General features: G+C 36.4%; 2 protein-coding genes across 2 annotated transcripts; both read right to left on the bottom strand.

Annotated features, from left to right (window-relative positions):
- Positions 1–12: 12 nt before the first annotated feature.
- Positions 13–4,661, bottom strand: LOC110647583 (uncharacterized). The gene is made up of 6 exons (XM_058149492.1): positions 4,602–4,661; positions 4,425–4,490; positions 4,264–4,323; positions 2,048–2,431; positions 996–1,562; positions 13–923 (listed from the first exon to the last, which is right to left on the bottom strand). The coding sequence occupies exons 1-6, from the start codon at positions 4,659–4,661 to the stop codon at positions 249–251; spliced, it is 1,812 nt and encodes a 603-aa protein (XP_058005475.1). The 3' UTR covers positions 13–248.
- Positions 4,662–5,066: 405 nt separating this feature from the next.
- LOC110651994 (uncharacterized) lies at positions 5,067–7,160 on the bottom strand. Its single transcript, XM_058149491.1, has 4 exons — positions 7,085–7,160; positions 6,128–6,882; positions 5,720–5,885; positions 5,067–5,557 (listed from the first exon to the last, which is right to left on the bottom strand). Exons 1-4 carry the CDS (start codon positions 7,158–7,160, stop codon positions 5,067–5,069), a joined length of 1,488 nt encoding a protein of 495 aa, XP_058005474.1.
- Positions 7,161–18,128: the final 10,968 nt, after the last annotated feature.

Below are 18,128 nucleotides of genomic sequence, written 5' to 3'. Positions count from 1 at the left end.
TGCACAAATTCGTTAACTGCAGAATAAATTTCACATTTTTTTTATTTTTCCGTTTCTTAATTTCAACAAAAGATAATAATTAAGGTTAAGCTTTTCTTGTGCACAGCTATCAAACGCAGAATGGATTTTACACGTTCTCAGAGACTAATCACAGTTCTGATAATGTATACTCACCTCTATGTGGACAAATTTGCTCCTAATCTATCTTTTCATGCAAATTCATGAATCCATCTAATTCCTCTGAAACATTATGAAATAGCCGATTTCCTTTTCTCATCTTCGACAACAATTGTAGAATGCAAACATGAGCCCTCTGGAATTCCTAGTGGAGGCCCTTGGCATGAACAATTATCAACTGTATACAGTTCCCATTCTTTGATTCCACACTTGTCCAAGGCAGCAACCACTCTGTTTCTCTCCTTTTCATTTGGGTATGCTCCATCTGGACTAACAAGCACAGCTCCTGTATATGACTGTCCTGCAACTCGAGCAGCACCACTATAGTGAAACAAACCCCAGCTAAAATCATCAGACACGTCCACAATTGTCCAAAACTCATTCGAAACAACACCATTATCCAATACACTAAAATAAAATGTTCCTGGCACTTTGCCTCTCTTCACACGATACTTTCTTCTCCTCCAAACCATTTTTCCCTCTAGCGTCTGAACCTGGAAAACTGGCTCGTACCAGAATGATCCTTTCGCCTTTCCCCTGTAGAACAACTGGAACTGGCATGGAAATTGATCATATGCTGGGTTCTGTCCTGCCACAACACGCCAACTCCAATCCAGACTGCCCAACCAACCCACAAAAAGATCCTCAGCAGTTTCATGGCACATGTCTTCCCCTCGGAACTTAACCATGGGAGGAACATAAGGCTTCTCAGGGATCCTTGCGTCCAATTCAAGACAATTGTTCTTCTGCAACACACAGAGAGAAAAAGTCTCTAGGTTTGGACTTTCATAAGAGGTAATACATCGATAATTACACACCTGATCAACCGGGCTGCAATTGTTCAAGCATTGTAGTGCTTTCCTGCAGTTAGGATCCAATAGGCAGTTTAGCATTTGAGGCCCACAGTTCTTAACCATGCAATTAAGGGTGGAAAAACCCTTTGATCTCAGGTTCTTCAGGACTGGTACTGGTCTGATATATGCATTGATTATGACCAACAAACAAAACCTTATATCATCTGTATTGTGCCGTTCCCATGCTTCAGATACAGTTTTCACCACTTCCCTTGATTCATTGATTTTATTAGGCAGGGCAAATCCAATTATTTTTCTAAGTAAGGTACCATTGGTTTCATTCTGAACATGTGATCCTCCAAGTTTGTTTTCCAGATCTGGAGATGAGTCGAAACAGATTATATTAGGAACCCTTCTGCTATTGGGTTGGATCCACTTGACTGATTCTTGATTTGAAACCGCAACAATCAGCAATATATCTGCATGGCTCAATTCCCTTTGCAGATACTTAGTTTGGTCATTAGATTGACATAGATTGTCAGTGAATACAAACATTTGATACCCTTCATCAACCCATTTCAACCTTTTTGCCTGCTCAAACAATGATTATATTAGAAAGGGCACATTTGTTTGCTTTGGATCAAACATGAAATGGGAATGGAAACGAATTTCTCCTTATTACAAGATTCACATTCCAATTTATTTTTAGATAGTCATATAAAATTTACTTATGTGTGCCCAAAAATTTATGCTTAAAAAGACCATTCTTACCTAAATTCAAGCTATTCAAGGAATTGCAATTTCCATTTCCAGTGCAAACAAAAATAAACTGTATATCTCTCAAAAACTATCAAGAATCTTCTCAAATCAGATCAAGAAAAACGTTCTACACTTCTGCACCATAAAGCTATATTCATTAAATAATTAATTAATTAAAAAAAAGAGTATCCCAAAAATTCCAACATAAAAGCAAGGCAGAAGAACTTATCTTCAATTATAATGGTTCCTTTGAATTTTGCATTTTATATAAAAAATTTTGAACTGACAATGTAATCACCAAAATATCAAATACTTACAGTGTGGAGCATGACCTCCTCCCAAGTAGCGTTCTTTAGCGGGCTGAGGCTTCCTTCGCCGACAAGGGCCACTATTCTTACAGGCGGCTCAGACTGCTCCTCCGTAACCGCGAACTCAGTCTCCAAAACCGCGGGAATTCTAGTTCCTTGACGATTAGCAGTATTGGCGCGAAAAGACAACGACTTTAGCAAACGAGCTGGATTCCGGCGATAGTTAACCGGCGGAAATGGGTGAATGGAGGCAGCGAACAGCCGGCTCAACGGGAAACAGGTTTCGAGATTGAGCGGTGGGGTTCTTTCCAGAGACAAGTGTATCAGTGTATGTGACATGCCGCCCAAACTCCGTAATGCTGTGGACTGAATACTGATAGTGTTATGGTTTGTCTGGATAAGTTAATATAATGATTAAAGCTCATTAATTTATTAAAAAACAATTAAAGCTCATTAATAATAATTTTAAAATATAATTAAATTTTAAAAATTCTACATTTTTAATTTTGTAAACAAAATTATACTTTTTACAAATTTCATTAAAATTTATAAAATTTATTAAATAAATCAATATCCAACGTATTACCTAATTTCTAGATAAATTATGTTTTCATCTTTGAATTATAGAGTAAATTTCACTTGTGATATATAAACTTTAATGTCGGTAATACTATGGTACATAAATTTTAAAATTTTACTTAAAATCTTATAAATTATCCTAATATCACTTTCAACCCTATACAACCTGGAACAACCGATTTAAATGTTAAAAAGTGATATGACATGTCCAAGTAAGATTAAAAATTATATTTCCCTCTCTTCTCTCTCCTCCAATGTGTATTACTCCACTCTTAATTTCTCAACTTTATTTATCTTTGCTGATGTGAAGAAGAAGCGAAATTAACAATACCATAGATCAATGCACACCCTAGAAGAAGGTTCTATGGCTGCCCAAATTATGAGGTAAGTGAAAATGAAATTTTCATCTTAATGTAGATTTGGGTAAAATTTTTTCTTTGGCTACATGATATGGGTGGTTATCATTTTGGTAAATTTTTTTAATGTGGTTTTAGGGTAAGAGAAGATATTTATGATGATATGGGTTATGGGTTTGTTATATGAATAATGATATGATTTTTTTTTTTTGTAGAGAAACAATTATTGTTATTATTTTGAGTGGGTTAATCCAAAATTTCTAAGACAAACAAATGTTATCAAAGTTGGGTTACTAAATCGAATCAAAAGAATGGAGCTTCAGGGAGACGTTGAAAAGAAAGAGATTAAAAAAAATTGCAGGAGATGAAAAATAGTTGTGACATGTTTGTTATTGTGTGTATTGGAAGAATTATCTTTTATGTTTAGTATGAAAGCTGGTTAGTAATGCTAAGTTCTGAGCCAAATATTTTATAGATGGCTATTTTGCATATTTTAGATAGAACTTTATGTATAATATAATTTGGGTTAAGATATTATTATTTTGTATTGTTTAATATATTTAATTGATTATGTAATTTTAATCATTTGGAATTTTATAATCATTGTTGTCTTTGATAACTCTTGTTCGGGTTGATGTTGCGTAATTTTTTGTACTATATTATTTTTTTATAGTAATTTCAATCTATTATGTAATTTCAATACATTTGGATTAAAAAATTTAGAAGAATAACTCAAAGTCATTAAATTTTAATTTTACTCTACAAATTAGAGGGTTTAAAAATTCATAAAATCCTTCACAATACCAACAAAATCTAAAGTAAATAATACCAAAAACTAATATAAAATAAATTATATTTATATATTCATATAAACAATCAATGTTCAATAACAATCTTGTTCCATATATTCAAGATATGTTTCAATATTGAATCAATAATATATTCATTTGATTCAATATTTGAAGCACAAAAACTATTGCTTTACAAAGTCTAAACATGTCAATATGCCAACCCTGCCAAAATATAACATATACTTATGGTATTACTAAAACCACAACAAAAAGCAATCAACTAAGATATCCCACTAATAGATCATTCAAAAACTCTTGCTGAACATCAAAAAAAAAATCTGTCCAAATTACCCAAAACAAGCTAAAACAAATCATTCTCAAACATGAAAAAGAATATTCAAAATAGAACATTAATTTTTAGTTGACTTTGTCTTTTTTCACATATGTACTCCCTTTGCCTTTACCTCCTCTCACTTTAAGTTTGCTTGCTGCATTCAACCTTCCTTTTTCCCTCAGATGTGTGAGATGCCCCTTCGCTATTAGATGTCTTTGCTTGACCCTACAAAATGTAAAAAATAAATAATAAAAATAAATCTTAACAATTCATTCAACTTAGTAAATACATGAGTTTGTACACATTTTTAAGATGTAGTTGTATACCAAGCCTGATAATGTTGTAAAATTTAGCTGAGATTTATCTTGTCTTGGCAATGTCTGACTAGTACCCTATTATGTAAAAAATGGGTATAAACAAATCAAATGGCACATAACATAAAGTGGAGGAAAAAAAAAACAAATACTTTATAATTTATAACATAAAAGAAAATTTTCCATTACATCCATCATCCATTGTAGAGTCACTGGATGAGTTGGTTCAGACACTGTGCTATGATACATGCTTGCTTCAGTTTGTATCTCGGATGTCTACAATATTGAAAATCATTAAATTTATTGCTAACTTGACGACATTCACTTATATGTAAATAGAATGACTTTCATATGCCATTAAAATAACTTATACCTATCCTCGAGTTGTTATCCTTGTATTGCCTTCATAAGTTTTTGCAGATGTAGCTCTCTTGCCCTATAAATGAAAAAAAAAAGGTATGTATAAAATAATAGTTGTTGTATATAACATGACAATGCCAAATAAAAAAAAATTGCCTTTATTTAAATTAATACCTTTGTAGTAGGAGTTGATATGTTTCCATCAACTTCATGATGCCTCTTATTATGTCCAATTTGCCCACAAATGAAACACCTAATGCTTACTGCACCTTTGCTACTCAGTTTGCCCCTCGCTTATGCATGTTCAAGCTCTTTAGCCTCCTTTTTTCGCGCCTTCCTCTTCCTACCTATTTTTTTCTCAATTGGATCTGGATGTGTAAAAGAATACCTAGTGCTTGGCCTAGACCACATCTCATATCCATTAATAGGATTAATATAGTGGGTATAAACTTTTGCGTAAGTATCAACTTTATAACACTCATGTATATAATCTTCTGGATGCTCATTATTGCCAAAGATAACTGAGCAAGCATGTGCACAAGGTGTCCCATTTAAATCCCACCTTCTACATGTGCAAGTCCTTTCAACTAAGCTAACAACATACTGGGTTCCAGCACCCAATACTTGCACATTTGGTTCTCCAGAGAAGTGTGCTTCAAACAAGCAAGACAACTCTTTCATCTCATTTAACTTCTTCTGTATTTTAGGACATATCCCACCATTCCATTTTTTAATATCTTCCTTCTTCTTAAACAACTGCTTCATTAGCTTAGATCTAATCATCTCTAAAAGTGAGATAGTTGGCTTATTATTTGTTAAAGCACTCATAAAGGTTGTTGGTTAAAATATTACAATATGCTTCAGTTCGAAATAAAGCCCTGCTCTAATTCTCACAAGGTCTGTCTCTTAACCACTCTCTTGCCTCAGGGATTTTTTCTTCCATTTACCCAACCAATAATCCATCCTAGCTGTATATGCAGACCTAGCAATATTCCACAACAGGTCTTTCAATTCCTTACCCTTAAATCTTCCCCTAAAATTAGTGTAGAGATGTTTAACACAGAACCTATATTCAGTATTAGGGAATAACTCACTCACAGCTCCAATCAATCCCTAATAATACCAAAACACAAAAAAGTAAGCAAGTAAGCAATTAAAAATGAACAATATTTAATTAGTCATATGCATGATATACACAAACAAGTAAGCAATTAACAATTGGAAAATACATAAAAGTAGTGATGTACCTTTTGTCTATCTAACATAAAGGTCCAGCTGAAGCTATTATGCATTTATAAGTCATTTTTAAGCATCTCCAAAAACCATTTCCAAGATTCACCACACTCAATTCTTACAACAGCATATGCTAGGGGGAAGATGCAATCATTAGGGTCTATAGCTACTGTAGATAACAGTTGACCTCCATGAGTCCCTTTTAGGCAACAACCATCCAAGCATATCAACTTTCTAAGTCCTTCATTAAAGGCATTTTTCAAAGCAGCTAAACATATATATATGCCCTCAAATTTTCCTTTCTCTGTTTGAAATTCAACTATCATCCCTGGATTAGTCCTAATTAGTTCCTCCTTATACCCATACAACTTGGCATACTGGTCCTTCTCATCCCCATTTAGTGTCTTTATTGCCCAGACCCTTGCTCTCCAAGCTTTCATCTTCCCAATTGTAAAGCTCAAATCATTCTTCACTCTATTAATTAGTCCATTTATAGACCATTCTGGATCTGCTCTGAATGCATCTAAATATTGTTGTGCAAGCCACTTTGCAGTTACATGGAAGTTTTTAAAGTCCTTACCACAAGTGTGTGTGAATTTGCCTGCCTTAATTTGCATTGTTAAGTCAGTTGTATCTCTAGGATTTCTCCTTGTTGCATAAATTCTCCAACCACAACTTTTATAACACTTTGCTTCAATGCACCTAACTTCATTTCTAGGAAAATGGATTTGAAACTTATGTTTAATGCCAAATGCTCTGCAAGCCTTCTTAAATTCATCTTTGTTCTTAAACAACATTCCTATTTGAAATGTAGGATCCTTCATATCATTTTCTGCTTTACAATCAGGAAACCTACAACAATTATCATCCTCTGAATCTACATAATGGGTAAAAAATTAAATTAGTCCAAATGCATCAACATACATAATATTTATTAAAATAAAATGCATTTGTAAGTAGTTATGTACCTTCAATATCTGTGAGAAGCTAATCAGATGGGGCATAATCTGATTGATCATCATTCCCATCATCTTGTATATCTCTATCCAACCCTTGGCTTGCAACCCTCTACCCACTACCTTTAGGTCTGCCTCCTATATTTCCTTTGTCTATATCATTAAAAACTGTGGCTACATCTTCATCCCCACTAACCATGTCATAATCCTCATCCACCAAATAAACTCCTGGAATTGCAGCCTCCCTTACATCAGGCTCATGTGCAGATTCAACCTCAGACCTATTACCGAATGCTTGCTCGGTCCCATTGTAACACCCTTATATGCATAGCCTGGTATATTTCACTGTTCCGATAATCGGTGTTATTCCAGACAATTAAGAGGATTAGAATCACATTTAAGACACTTAAAAAAACCCTAAATGGAAATAAATAGTAATTGCTAGATAGTTAAGTATAAATAAGAAAAACAGAGCATAAAAGGTTAAATGAGCCGAGGGTCACAGCGATGGGTGACCTTATCGAGAAATGACTGCGAGGTTAGTCTTAACCCTACTTTTGAACCGAAAAATGTGACGCCGCTGTCCTAAGGACTATTGCGAACCTAGTGGAAAAGAGAAACTCACAGAAAAGAGCTGATAAGTAGGTCAAATAATTAGATTAGGGATCTGAAAGAAATATCAAATTATTTACAAACCGGATTAGACCGGCGAGGAGCAAATTGGTCAATTCACTCCTAGAGGTGACTCCTAACCTAACTGTCTAATAAAATCGGAGAAATGAAAATTTCAGAATCGAGAATTAAATTAAAGAAACAAGGAAAAATTAAGGAAAAAGAAAATGAATGAAAATTTGATTTATTACCTCACTTGAATGACATCATATATGATGTCAAAATGTAATTATAATTTCCCCAATAATTGACGGTCAAAATTAACTTTAATTACACATAAAAATATAAAAAAAAATGAAAAGAAATTTCATTTCTTCTTCTTTTTCATTTTTAGCCAAGACCCATACTCCTCCTCCACCTCCATTTGCAACCTCCATGAAAGTTTGGTCTCAAGCTTTTAATTCCATAAGTCAACCCTAAATTCCCCAAAAATCCCCCATAAACCTTTCTATTTCTACTTGTAAAGAAGATTGATAAAGAAAATTTGAAAGAAAGTGGAGAGAATTAGAAGATTGAAATTCAAAGTCAAGGTTAGTATTCTAACTCTTCAATTCCTCTTTAACTTTATGTTTATGTATGTGAAATAAACTTAGAATTGATGAAAGAAATGAAACAAGTCAAGTGTGTGGGTTGCATGTGGAATTCGGTCAACTTATAGGGGGATTGAAATTATTTGAGTTTGATGAAGTTTAAGTGATGTAGAAGTGTAATTAAGTGGGTAGATTAAGGATATACACGTTGATTTCATTAAGTGAATGAAATTAATAAATTAGGGTTCTTGAACTTTGAAGTTTGGGGGAAAAATTGGAGGAAATGGTCAATTGATGCAAATGACCTTAATTGAGGTTAGAAATGGTCAATTGGGACCATTTGTGATGTGTTGGAATTGGTAGAATTGAAAAGCAATTTGGATTGCTTAGGGGTCCCAATCTGGCAGTTTGAACTAAGTCCCTTTGAGGGACCAAAACTAAAATTTTATCAACCCAATTGGTGTGAGGCCAATTGAGAATGAAAATAGACACATAATGACACATTTTTCATTTAGAAATCATGCCCAGAAAATGACATTAATATAGTGAACAATTAGGTTAAATCTGGATATTGTGTACTGCCATTGTGCAAAAATAACCAAATGAACAGTGTTTATTCATTTGGCCATAACTTGGGCTAGACAGGTCCAAATGACCTGATTTTTGTGGCATTGGAAAGGTATGACATAGCACTACAACTTTTATGAAAAACACCAATCCAAATTCTGCCATAACCAAGTGCAATTGTCATCCAATTTAGTGGTCCAAAACTGCTAGAACCAATTAGGTGCCCAGAAATTCTGGGTAACACCAATCTGGCCAGCCTTATTCAAATGGCCATATCTTGGACTACAAAACTCCAAATGGAGTGATTCAAAAAGAGAATTAAAGATAAGACAATAAGAAACAACTTTGATGAGGAGTATTTAGCCAAATTTCTATAGTAACCAGACCAATGGAATAGTGCAATACGGGAGACCAAAACTGAAAAATTGAGAATTCTCTTAGGAGACCTAAAAATTGAAGGGGCGACCAAAACCAACAAATTATGCACCCAAAATGTGGTATGTGAGTGTAATTGGAATTCGCATGCCTATTAAGCATGAGAAAGTCAATATTTTGACTTGAATAGTGCCATGAATAGTAACTCCGAAATACAAATTTTTAAGAACATGATTTTAAGCATATTAATATTAGAATTACGTAGACATGAATTTATTTATTGGATTTATTATAAGTTTTGATACTGAAATACTGTAAATTGTGTGTTTCAGTTGAGAAGATTATGGGGAAAGGAAAAGAAACATCAAGTCAAGGCCTAGAGGCGACTCGCACTAAGTTTGTGCACAACATAGAAATTTCTGTAAATTTTTTTCTACAAATTATTTTGAATGAATTGTGATATTAAATTGTGACTTATTTGTATTAAAATTATTATTGAAAGGAACAATATGCTTTTGATCTAAATTGTTAGAAAAATAAATTGTGTGTTTGAATTACAAAGTAATATTTAGAAAATTGTTAAGATAGTTTTGAAATCACAGTGTTATGACCACATATTTGAATGCCTCACTAGCTTGACTAGTGGGAGAAATTAATTTTGTATTCCCTCTCTAGCTGAAGTGTTAAGGTACGTGCCAGTAGAGGAAGAAATTTAAATGGGTACTCATAGATTTGAGCTAGTTAGCCTTGGTATTCCTCATAAGCCTCTGGCTATTGAGATGAACAATTTATTGATAGCATGATATGACTGTATGTCTTTATAAAAATTTGTTTTTTGACTTTTAAAGTGAACAATTATTTGACTAAAATTTGAAATTGTGACTTATATCTGTTTACCATTTTTAGTACCATGTTTGGAATAATTGTGATTTAAATTATGCATAAATTAGTATTTTTAGTATGTTGTGCACCACTGAGTTATTGTACTCAGCGATAGCTTTTTATTACTGTAGCAGGTAGAGAGACTAGTAAAGTAGTCGAGTGAGCTGCTGAGGATCATAGTACTACCTTTGGATCTTTTGTCGGGTATTATATTATACCCTTATTATACATATTTATTTTGATGTATGTGACTGTATGTACACTCTGTAAATTGGTCTTGAGCAGTTGTACAGAACTTGTATTAATATTATTTTAGATTTCCTTATGTAAATTTAGACCGATGAATGTAAATCAATCTTTCTTTATTGGAATGTGAATGAAATTCTTTAGTATTAGTTTTGAACATAATTAAGTTGAGAATTGACTTGAAATGTCGAGTTTGAGAAAATTTGTGTTGATTTAAGTTGAGATGGTGGTTGATTTTGATGAAGTGAATTATAGGAAGTGTTTTTCCACAGGTTAAAAATTTTGATTTTTCTCAATTACAGTCGGCACTCTGTCGAAATTTTTACAAAATATGTGCAAAAATAAAAATGGTAAAAAATTTTACCTAACTCTTAAACTTCGATTAAACGTTTTTAATACCTGCTAGAAATGCTCACCACCTTCAAAAAGTGAGAAAATTGTTTTAAAATCTCTTATAGTGTATTTAATGGGTTATCGGTAGGTGAAGTCTAGTAATTTATTAGGTATACTACGGGATCATGTTATGCCTTACAGAGGGGTACGGTGTGACATATTTTAGTGGTATCAGAGCAAGTTTTTAAAGTATGTTTTGACTTGTGAATTTGCATAGCTTCTTTGATAAGTACAACTGCTCAATGTCCTTATTTGATACATACAGTGCATTACATTATAAATATGAACTAACGGAGAGAAATCTCCTTGTGTTATTTGTTCAGGAGATATAATACCCTCTGATAGATTATGAAAGAAGGGGATCGTTCTATAGAATAATCAATAAAGGTTGAGGCACAAGGGGAAGCCCCAGCTCTTCAAAATGTGAGTGGGTCAGCCACTCCGGCTCCTCTAATGCTGCAGTTTCCTGCTCAATTTGCCCAGCAGATGGCTGCGATGTTCTAACAAATGGCTAAAAGTATGTCTGCTCAAGCTCCACTTCAGACATCGGTGGTGCAACCTCAGGCTCCAGCCAGACAGCATGATAAACTACTGAAGTACGGGGCTACAGAGTTTAAGGGCACAGTGGACCTTTAGAGGCAGAGCAGTGGTTAGAGAGAATGGACAGAGTGTTCAAGAAGCTGCACTGCACAGATGAATTGAAATTCAAATATTCAGTGTCACTGTTACAAGGGGATGCATATGATTAGTGGAAAACCATCCCCCATAGCTTGGTAGAACCTCTAGTGCTAACTTGGGATGACTTTCTTAGAGAATTCAGACAAAAATATGTCCCAGATGCTTATGTGGACCAGAAGTTGCAGGAATTTTTTAAGCCTGAAATAAGGAAGCAGATCAGTGGCAGAATATGAAAGGGAGTTCTCCTGCCTGAGCCACTATGCAGGGAGTCTTTTTTCTACCAACAGAGAAAGATGTAAGAGATTTGAGACCGGTTTGAAGCCCAGTCTGAGGATGCAAGTAGTTGAATTCAGACATAATAACTTCTCTGAGCTCATCTCTCAAGCACTTGAGTTAGAAAGAATTGAGTTAGAAAGGGCACCAGTGAAAGAGAAAATAGAGAAGACAGAGAAATTAGAAAAGAGAAAAGTGGAAAGTTAGTGGATCAAAGTTCCAGTGGCAATACTGGAAAAAGAAAGAAATTTGGGGGATCAAGTAGAGGTAGAAGGTCTGGCAGGGGTAGATTTTCTGAGCAGAGACCCCCTTGGTCTGGTTAGCAGATGACCAGAAGTTCTCACCCTTCCCGCCCTTGTGAGACATGTGGCAAGACCCATGGTGAGATATGTTACTGGGCTACAGGAGCCTATTTTAACTGCAGGGGTATGGGGCATCTAGCTAAAGATTGTATCAGTGCTCGTAGATTTGAGCCATCTCCTACTACTACAGAAGGATCTATTCAGATTTCTGCTACCAGAGGTTCACAAGCAGTTAGCAGAGGTAGAGGCAGAGGTCGGGGCAGCACTTCAGGCAGTCAGGGTACAGTAAACCAGTCAGAACAAGGTAGTGCTCTGACCAGAGTCTACATGATGAGACAGAGGGAAGAAGCTGAAACTTCTGACATTGTGGTCGGTACCTTCTCTATCTCTAATCAAGAAGTATTTGTACTATTTGATCCGGGCTCTACTCATTCGTATGTCAGTGCTAGCATCGTTAGTTCCCTTACTGTTCTATGTGTTAAAATGGATTTTGAGGTGCTAGTAACTAGTCCGTTAGGACAAGAGGTCAGGGTCAACAAAATGTATAGAGATTATCCTTTGGTGATCCAAGGACATGTTTTTCTGTTAAATCTGATTAAAATGCTCTTTAGAGATTATGATATCATCTTGGATATGGATTGGTTAGCCAGGCATCATGCCATGATTGACTGTAGACTGAAGACGGTCACTTTTGGTCTCCCTCAGTACGGTGATGTGGTAATACACAGGGAGAGACAGTTATTGCCATCCAATATCATTTCAGCTGCACAAGCTAGGAAAATGATCAGAAAAGGGTGTGAAACATACTTGGCACATGTGATAGACACCCAAGTGGGGAGTCCAGCATTGAGGGACATCCCTACAGTATGTGACTTTCCGAATGTATTCTCCGATGAGTTGCCAGGATTACCTCCAGAAAGAGATGTGCAGTTTGAGATTGATGTCATGCCTGGTGTGGACCTAATCTCCATAACACCATATAGAATGGCACTAGCAGAATTGAAAGAGTTGAATATATAGTTACAAGAGTTGCTTGATAAGGGCTTTATTCGCCCTAATGTGTCGCCTTGGGGAGCGCTAGTGTTGTTTGTTAAGAAGAAAGATGGCAACCTCCGCTTATGTATTGACTACCGACAGTTAAATAAGGTGACAATAAATAATAGATATCCATTGCCCCGCATTGATGACCTGTTTGATCAGTTAAGGGGTGCAGCTGTGTTCTCCAAAATTGACCTGAGATCAGGTTATTATCAGCTCAAGGTGCAAAAGCAGAGTATCCCTAAAACTGCCTTTAGAACTCAATATGGCCATTATGAGTTCCTGGTCATGCCATTCAGTTTAATCAATGCTCCAACTGCATTTATAGATCTGATGAACACTATCTTCATATCATACCTCGACCAGTTTGTGGTGGTATTTATTGACGATATATTGGTCTATTCGAAGAGTGCATAGGAGCATGATAGACATCTGCGGATTGTACTATAGACTTTGAGGGAGAAACAACTATACGCCAAATTATCGAAGTGTGAATTTTAGCTGAAGGAAATTTCTTTCTTGGGTCACATAGTATCGGCAGAAGGCATTAAGATAGATCCCAGTAAGATAGAAGCTATCCTTAATTGGAAGCCACCCAGGAATGTCACAGAAATTCGCAATTTTCTTGGTTTAGCTGGATGCTACCACCGATTCGTGAAGGGGTTCTCTATGTTAGCTTCTCCACTGACCAAGCTACTTTGGAAAGATGTAAAATTTCAATGGACGGACAAATACTAGCAGAGCTTTGATGAATTGAAGAGATGTTTGACTGAAGCTCTAGTCCTGACTTTACCTATCCCGGGTAAAGAATACACAGTTTATAGTAATACTTCTCACAATAGGTTAGGCTGTGTATTGATGCAAGATTGAAATGTCATTGCGTATGCATCACGCCAGCTGAAACCGCATGAGAGGAACTATCCGACACATGACTTAGAGTTAGCAGCTATTGTGTTCGCTCTTAAGATCTGGAGACACTACTTATATGGGGAAAAGTGCAACATCTACACAGATCATAAGAGTTTGAAGTATTTGGGTACTCAGAAGGAGTTGAACTTGAGACAGAGAAGATGGTTAGAACTGATTAAAGACTATGATTATCTGATAGACTATCAGCCAGAGAAAGTTAGTGTGGTAGCTGACGCCTTAAGTCGCAAGACTATGGCTGTAACACCCTAAATTTTTAAATTTATTATTTTGTGAGTAATATTAATATTTTATTTTATTTAAATTTTAGGAAATTATTTGAAATTTTTCAGATTTTAGAAATTAGGTTTGATTCCTCGAAAATATAAAACTTTGATGATTTTTAAAAATTAATTTAAAGATCACATGGCAAACTAAAAATATATTTGGATTCTACAAATTTTTCTGAGTTTTTTAGAATTTTTTCGGAATTTTTGGACCTCGTTTTTTGTCACAAGTCAGAGTAAAAATTTAAAATTTTGTATCCTGAATCGAACCGGACCGACCTCCCTCCTTCTTTTCTTTTCTTCCCCGTGTGTCCCGACCCCTCTTCCTTACTCTCCCGTTTTCTCTCTCCTCCCTCCTCCCCACGCTGGCTAGTCATCGCCCCAACCTCCCTAGCTCGCCGGTGCGCCGCCTCGCCCTTCTCTCCTCGCCAGCCGCCTAGAACTCTGGGAAAACGCGAGCGAAGCCACGCGAAGAGCAGCGCGACGCCTCACCTTCCCGGTCGAAATCCAGCCGATCCGGCCACCGATTGAGCCGGGTCTTATATCAAACACCATCTACACCTCGAGAGCTTTCCATTGACACTAAGAACACCAAAATCCATCGAGTGGTTTGTCCAATTTTTGTCCGGGAAGTTTTAGCCCATTTCGATTTTTGGGCTAGATTTCTCGCAAATCGTGAACCCTATGAGAAAACCGAGAGTACCAGAGCGCTTCACTCGTTGAGAGCTTCGCGGCAATATAAATTTCAAAATTTTTTGACATCGTTTTTCTGTGGGTCCCATGAAACTTCGTAGTATTTTTTCGAGCATTAAATGAGCTTAGAAAATTCCGTAAAAATTATATGCTAACCCCCATGTTGTGGGCTTCGTGTAGGTACCTTCAATTCACGGAAATTCGACGGTTGCCCGGGTCTGTGAATTTCCGGCTAGACAGACCGGCTACCGAAAAAGTCTTGAAATTTGGATCGAGATTTTGGCTACCCCACTGTTGTCAGACGTTTCGAGTGCATTTCTGAGATCGGAATCGGCATAGGTAAACCCGAACCTTACTTTTTCATAATTTTCTAATGCTTGAATTGGATTAAAAATTCATAAAATATTCATGATAGCTCAAAAAATTATGATTCTTTTTGCATTAGCTTAGTAATATTGCTAAGGACAGCGGGGCAAATTTTTAGAATTTTTAGAGCTTATTTGGGTGGTTTTTGCAAAAAGGGTCAATTATAAGGACTAAATTGTAATTTTACATATTGTGATTGATGACTGTTTGGATGGACCCAGGAGGGGCTATGTGATGTGATTGAGTTATGGAAATATAGTTTGTAGATATCGAAGTGTGTTTTAAGCATTTTTACAGGTTGGGTAGGTTTTAGGTATAGGGGAGACTCTGCTGGATTTTCGGTACGACTTAGAACATATTTGGTCTTTTCTTGGTTTGTATTGAGTTAATTGTATTAAATAATTGTAATAAAATTGTCTGGTGAGCCGGGACAGCCTTCCTCCTCCGCCCAGCTACCACAGTGACTTCGGTTGAGTCTGTGAGTAAAATATTAATTTTAATTGTAATTTTAATATTATTATATGTTCAAGCATGCCCATGCATCACTTATATGTATATATCTATGTAGTTAAACTATAGGCATGTTTTATGTTGCATTCATAACTGTTAAAGTGCCATAGATGTTGTTGTAGTAATTTGGAGCAGTGTGTGTGAGTTGGCGTGCGTGTGGTGTGGTGTTGGCTATGGACAGGATGGGTAGACACGGCTTGAGATCTTCGCTGGGATCTGGTCCTTTGGGATAGACACGGCTTGAGTTCTTCGCTGGGACCCCTATTTGGTTTATTAAGCGAAAGTCCGGCTTGAGTTCTTCACTGGCACAGGTTGGATTAAGAGGGTTGTATAGGGGATCAGCTCCCATATATGTATTGTTTGACATTATCGGGCGTGTGAGTGCTCCAAATTGCCTTTTTGATGTGATTTGTATGAAAATTATGACGATGTTGTATTTCACTTCATAGGGTGCATTAGCTTTAGATAGCTATAGAGATTATGGTTAAAATTGATATTTTACTCTCTGAGTTGAACGCTCACTCTTGTTCATTATTTTTCCAGGCTACAGGAGAATATTTGTTATGGTTAACCTGCTTTTCTTCTTCGCAGGTCGTTTATTAATATTTGTATAATTCTATTAACTCCTAGAATTTCTGCATGTGTTTGAAATATTTATTTGATTTGAGCCTGTAATATAATTACCATGTTGGACCTGTAAACTTATTATATGCATGTATGTTGGACTGGATGAGGGAGCTGAGCTCCCATTTATTTTTGTGACATTTGAGTATGTGGAGGGTGAGCTGAGCTCCCCAATTGATTATATATTGTGTTTACAGGTCAGGTGAGTCAAAAACTCCCCATTGAATGGTCCATTTTATGGTCGGACTCTGTCCGGTTGAATTCTTGAAATTGGGCCCAAATGGGCCTTAGAGTTGTTTAGGCTTACTATGAGCCTCAGAGGCTTTAGGCTGGCCCAGGTCCTAATGCCGGTCCGGCCCATAGGTTGGGTCGTGACAATGACAAGTCTAAAAGTTTCTCCTTTGTCTATGGTACATGAGTTGTAAGCATTGCATGCCAGTTTAGAGGTTAATGTTGAGGGACAGACAGTAGTTGCATGACATGTACAGCCAGTGTTGATTGATCAGATCAGAATGGCTGCTCAGAAGGATAAAAAATATCTGAAGCTACTGAAAGAAGTTCAGCAGGGCAAGAAACCTGAATTTTCTGTGAGAGATGATGGCCTACTATTACACGAAGGAAGAATGTGTGTTCCTAACGACGTTGACTTGAGACAGATTATTATAAGGGAAACACATGAGTCTCCTTTTGCTATGCACCTTGGTGGCACTAAAATGTACAGAGGGCTAAAGGAGTATTACTAGGGGATGGATATGAAAAGGGATGTAGCTGATTTTGTCTCCAAATGCCTAACTTGTCAGTAAGTCAAGGCAAAACATCAAGTCCCAGCTGGTTTATTACATCCATTACCAGTACCTGAGTGGAAATGGGAACGGATAACCATGGATTTTGTAATAGGACTTCCGAGGACACAGAAGAGCCATGATGCAGTATGGGTTATAGTGGACAGATTGACCAAGTCTGCTCATTTTCTGCCAGTTCGGATGGACTACAGTCTAGAGAGATTGGCTAAACTGTACATTGATGAGATAGTCAGACTGCATGGAGTGCCAATATCGATTGTGTCAGACAGAGATCCTAGGTTCACTTCTAGATTCTGGAGTAGTCTTCAGAGAGCCCTAGGAACTAGATTGAACTTCAGCACGGTATTCCACTCACAGACAGATGGCCAGTCTGAGAGGGTAATACAGATATTAGAGGATATGCTAAGGGCTTGTGTGATTGAGTTTGAGGGTAGTTGGGACACACACTTGCCTCTGATTGAGTTTACTTACAACAATAGCTACCAATCAAGCATTGGGATGCCTCCATATAAAGCTTTGTATGGCAGAAAGTGCAAAACTCCCCTATGTTGGGATGAAGTAGGTGAAAGAAATATGATTGGGCCAGAAATTATTCAGCAAATAGAGGAGAAAATCAGACTGATCAGAGATCGACTTAAGGCTACATTGGACCGTCAGAAGTCCTACATCGATCTGAAGAGGAGAGATATTAAATATGTAGTGGGTGAGAAAGTATTCCTCAAGGTTTCCCCTTGGAAGAAAATCATTGGATTCAGCAAAAAGGGGAAACTGAGTCCTCATTTCATTGGACCATATGAGGTTCTGGAAAGAGTGGGTCCCTTGACATACCGACTAGCACTATCTCCAGAGTTAGAGGAGATATGTAATGTCTTCCATGTATCCATGTTGAGAAAGTATAGATCATAATCATCTCATGTAATACCAGTAGAAGAGATTGAGGTGAATCCAGACCTCACATATGAAGAATAACCCATAGAAATTCTGGCATATGAGGAGAAGCAGTTGAGAAACAAACAGATACC

The sequence above is a fragment of the Hevea brasiliensis genome, chromosome 7 (assembly GCF_030052815.1).
Source record: "Hevea brasiliensis isolate MT/VB/25A 57/8 chromosome 7, ASM3005281v1, whole genome shotgun sequence".
Lineage (NCBI taxonomy): Eukaryota > Viridiplantae > Streptophyta > Magnoliopsida > Malpighiales > Euphorbiaceae > Hevea > Hevea brasiliensis.
Note: the sequence above shows the minus strand (reverse complement) of the source record. Positions and strands in the feature narration are given on the sequence as shown.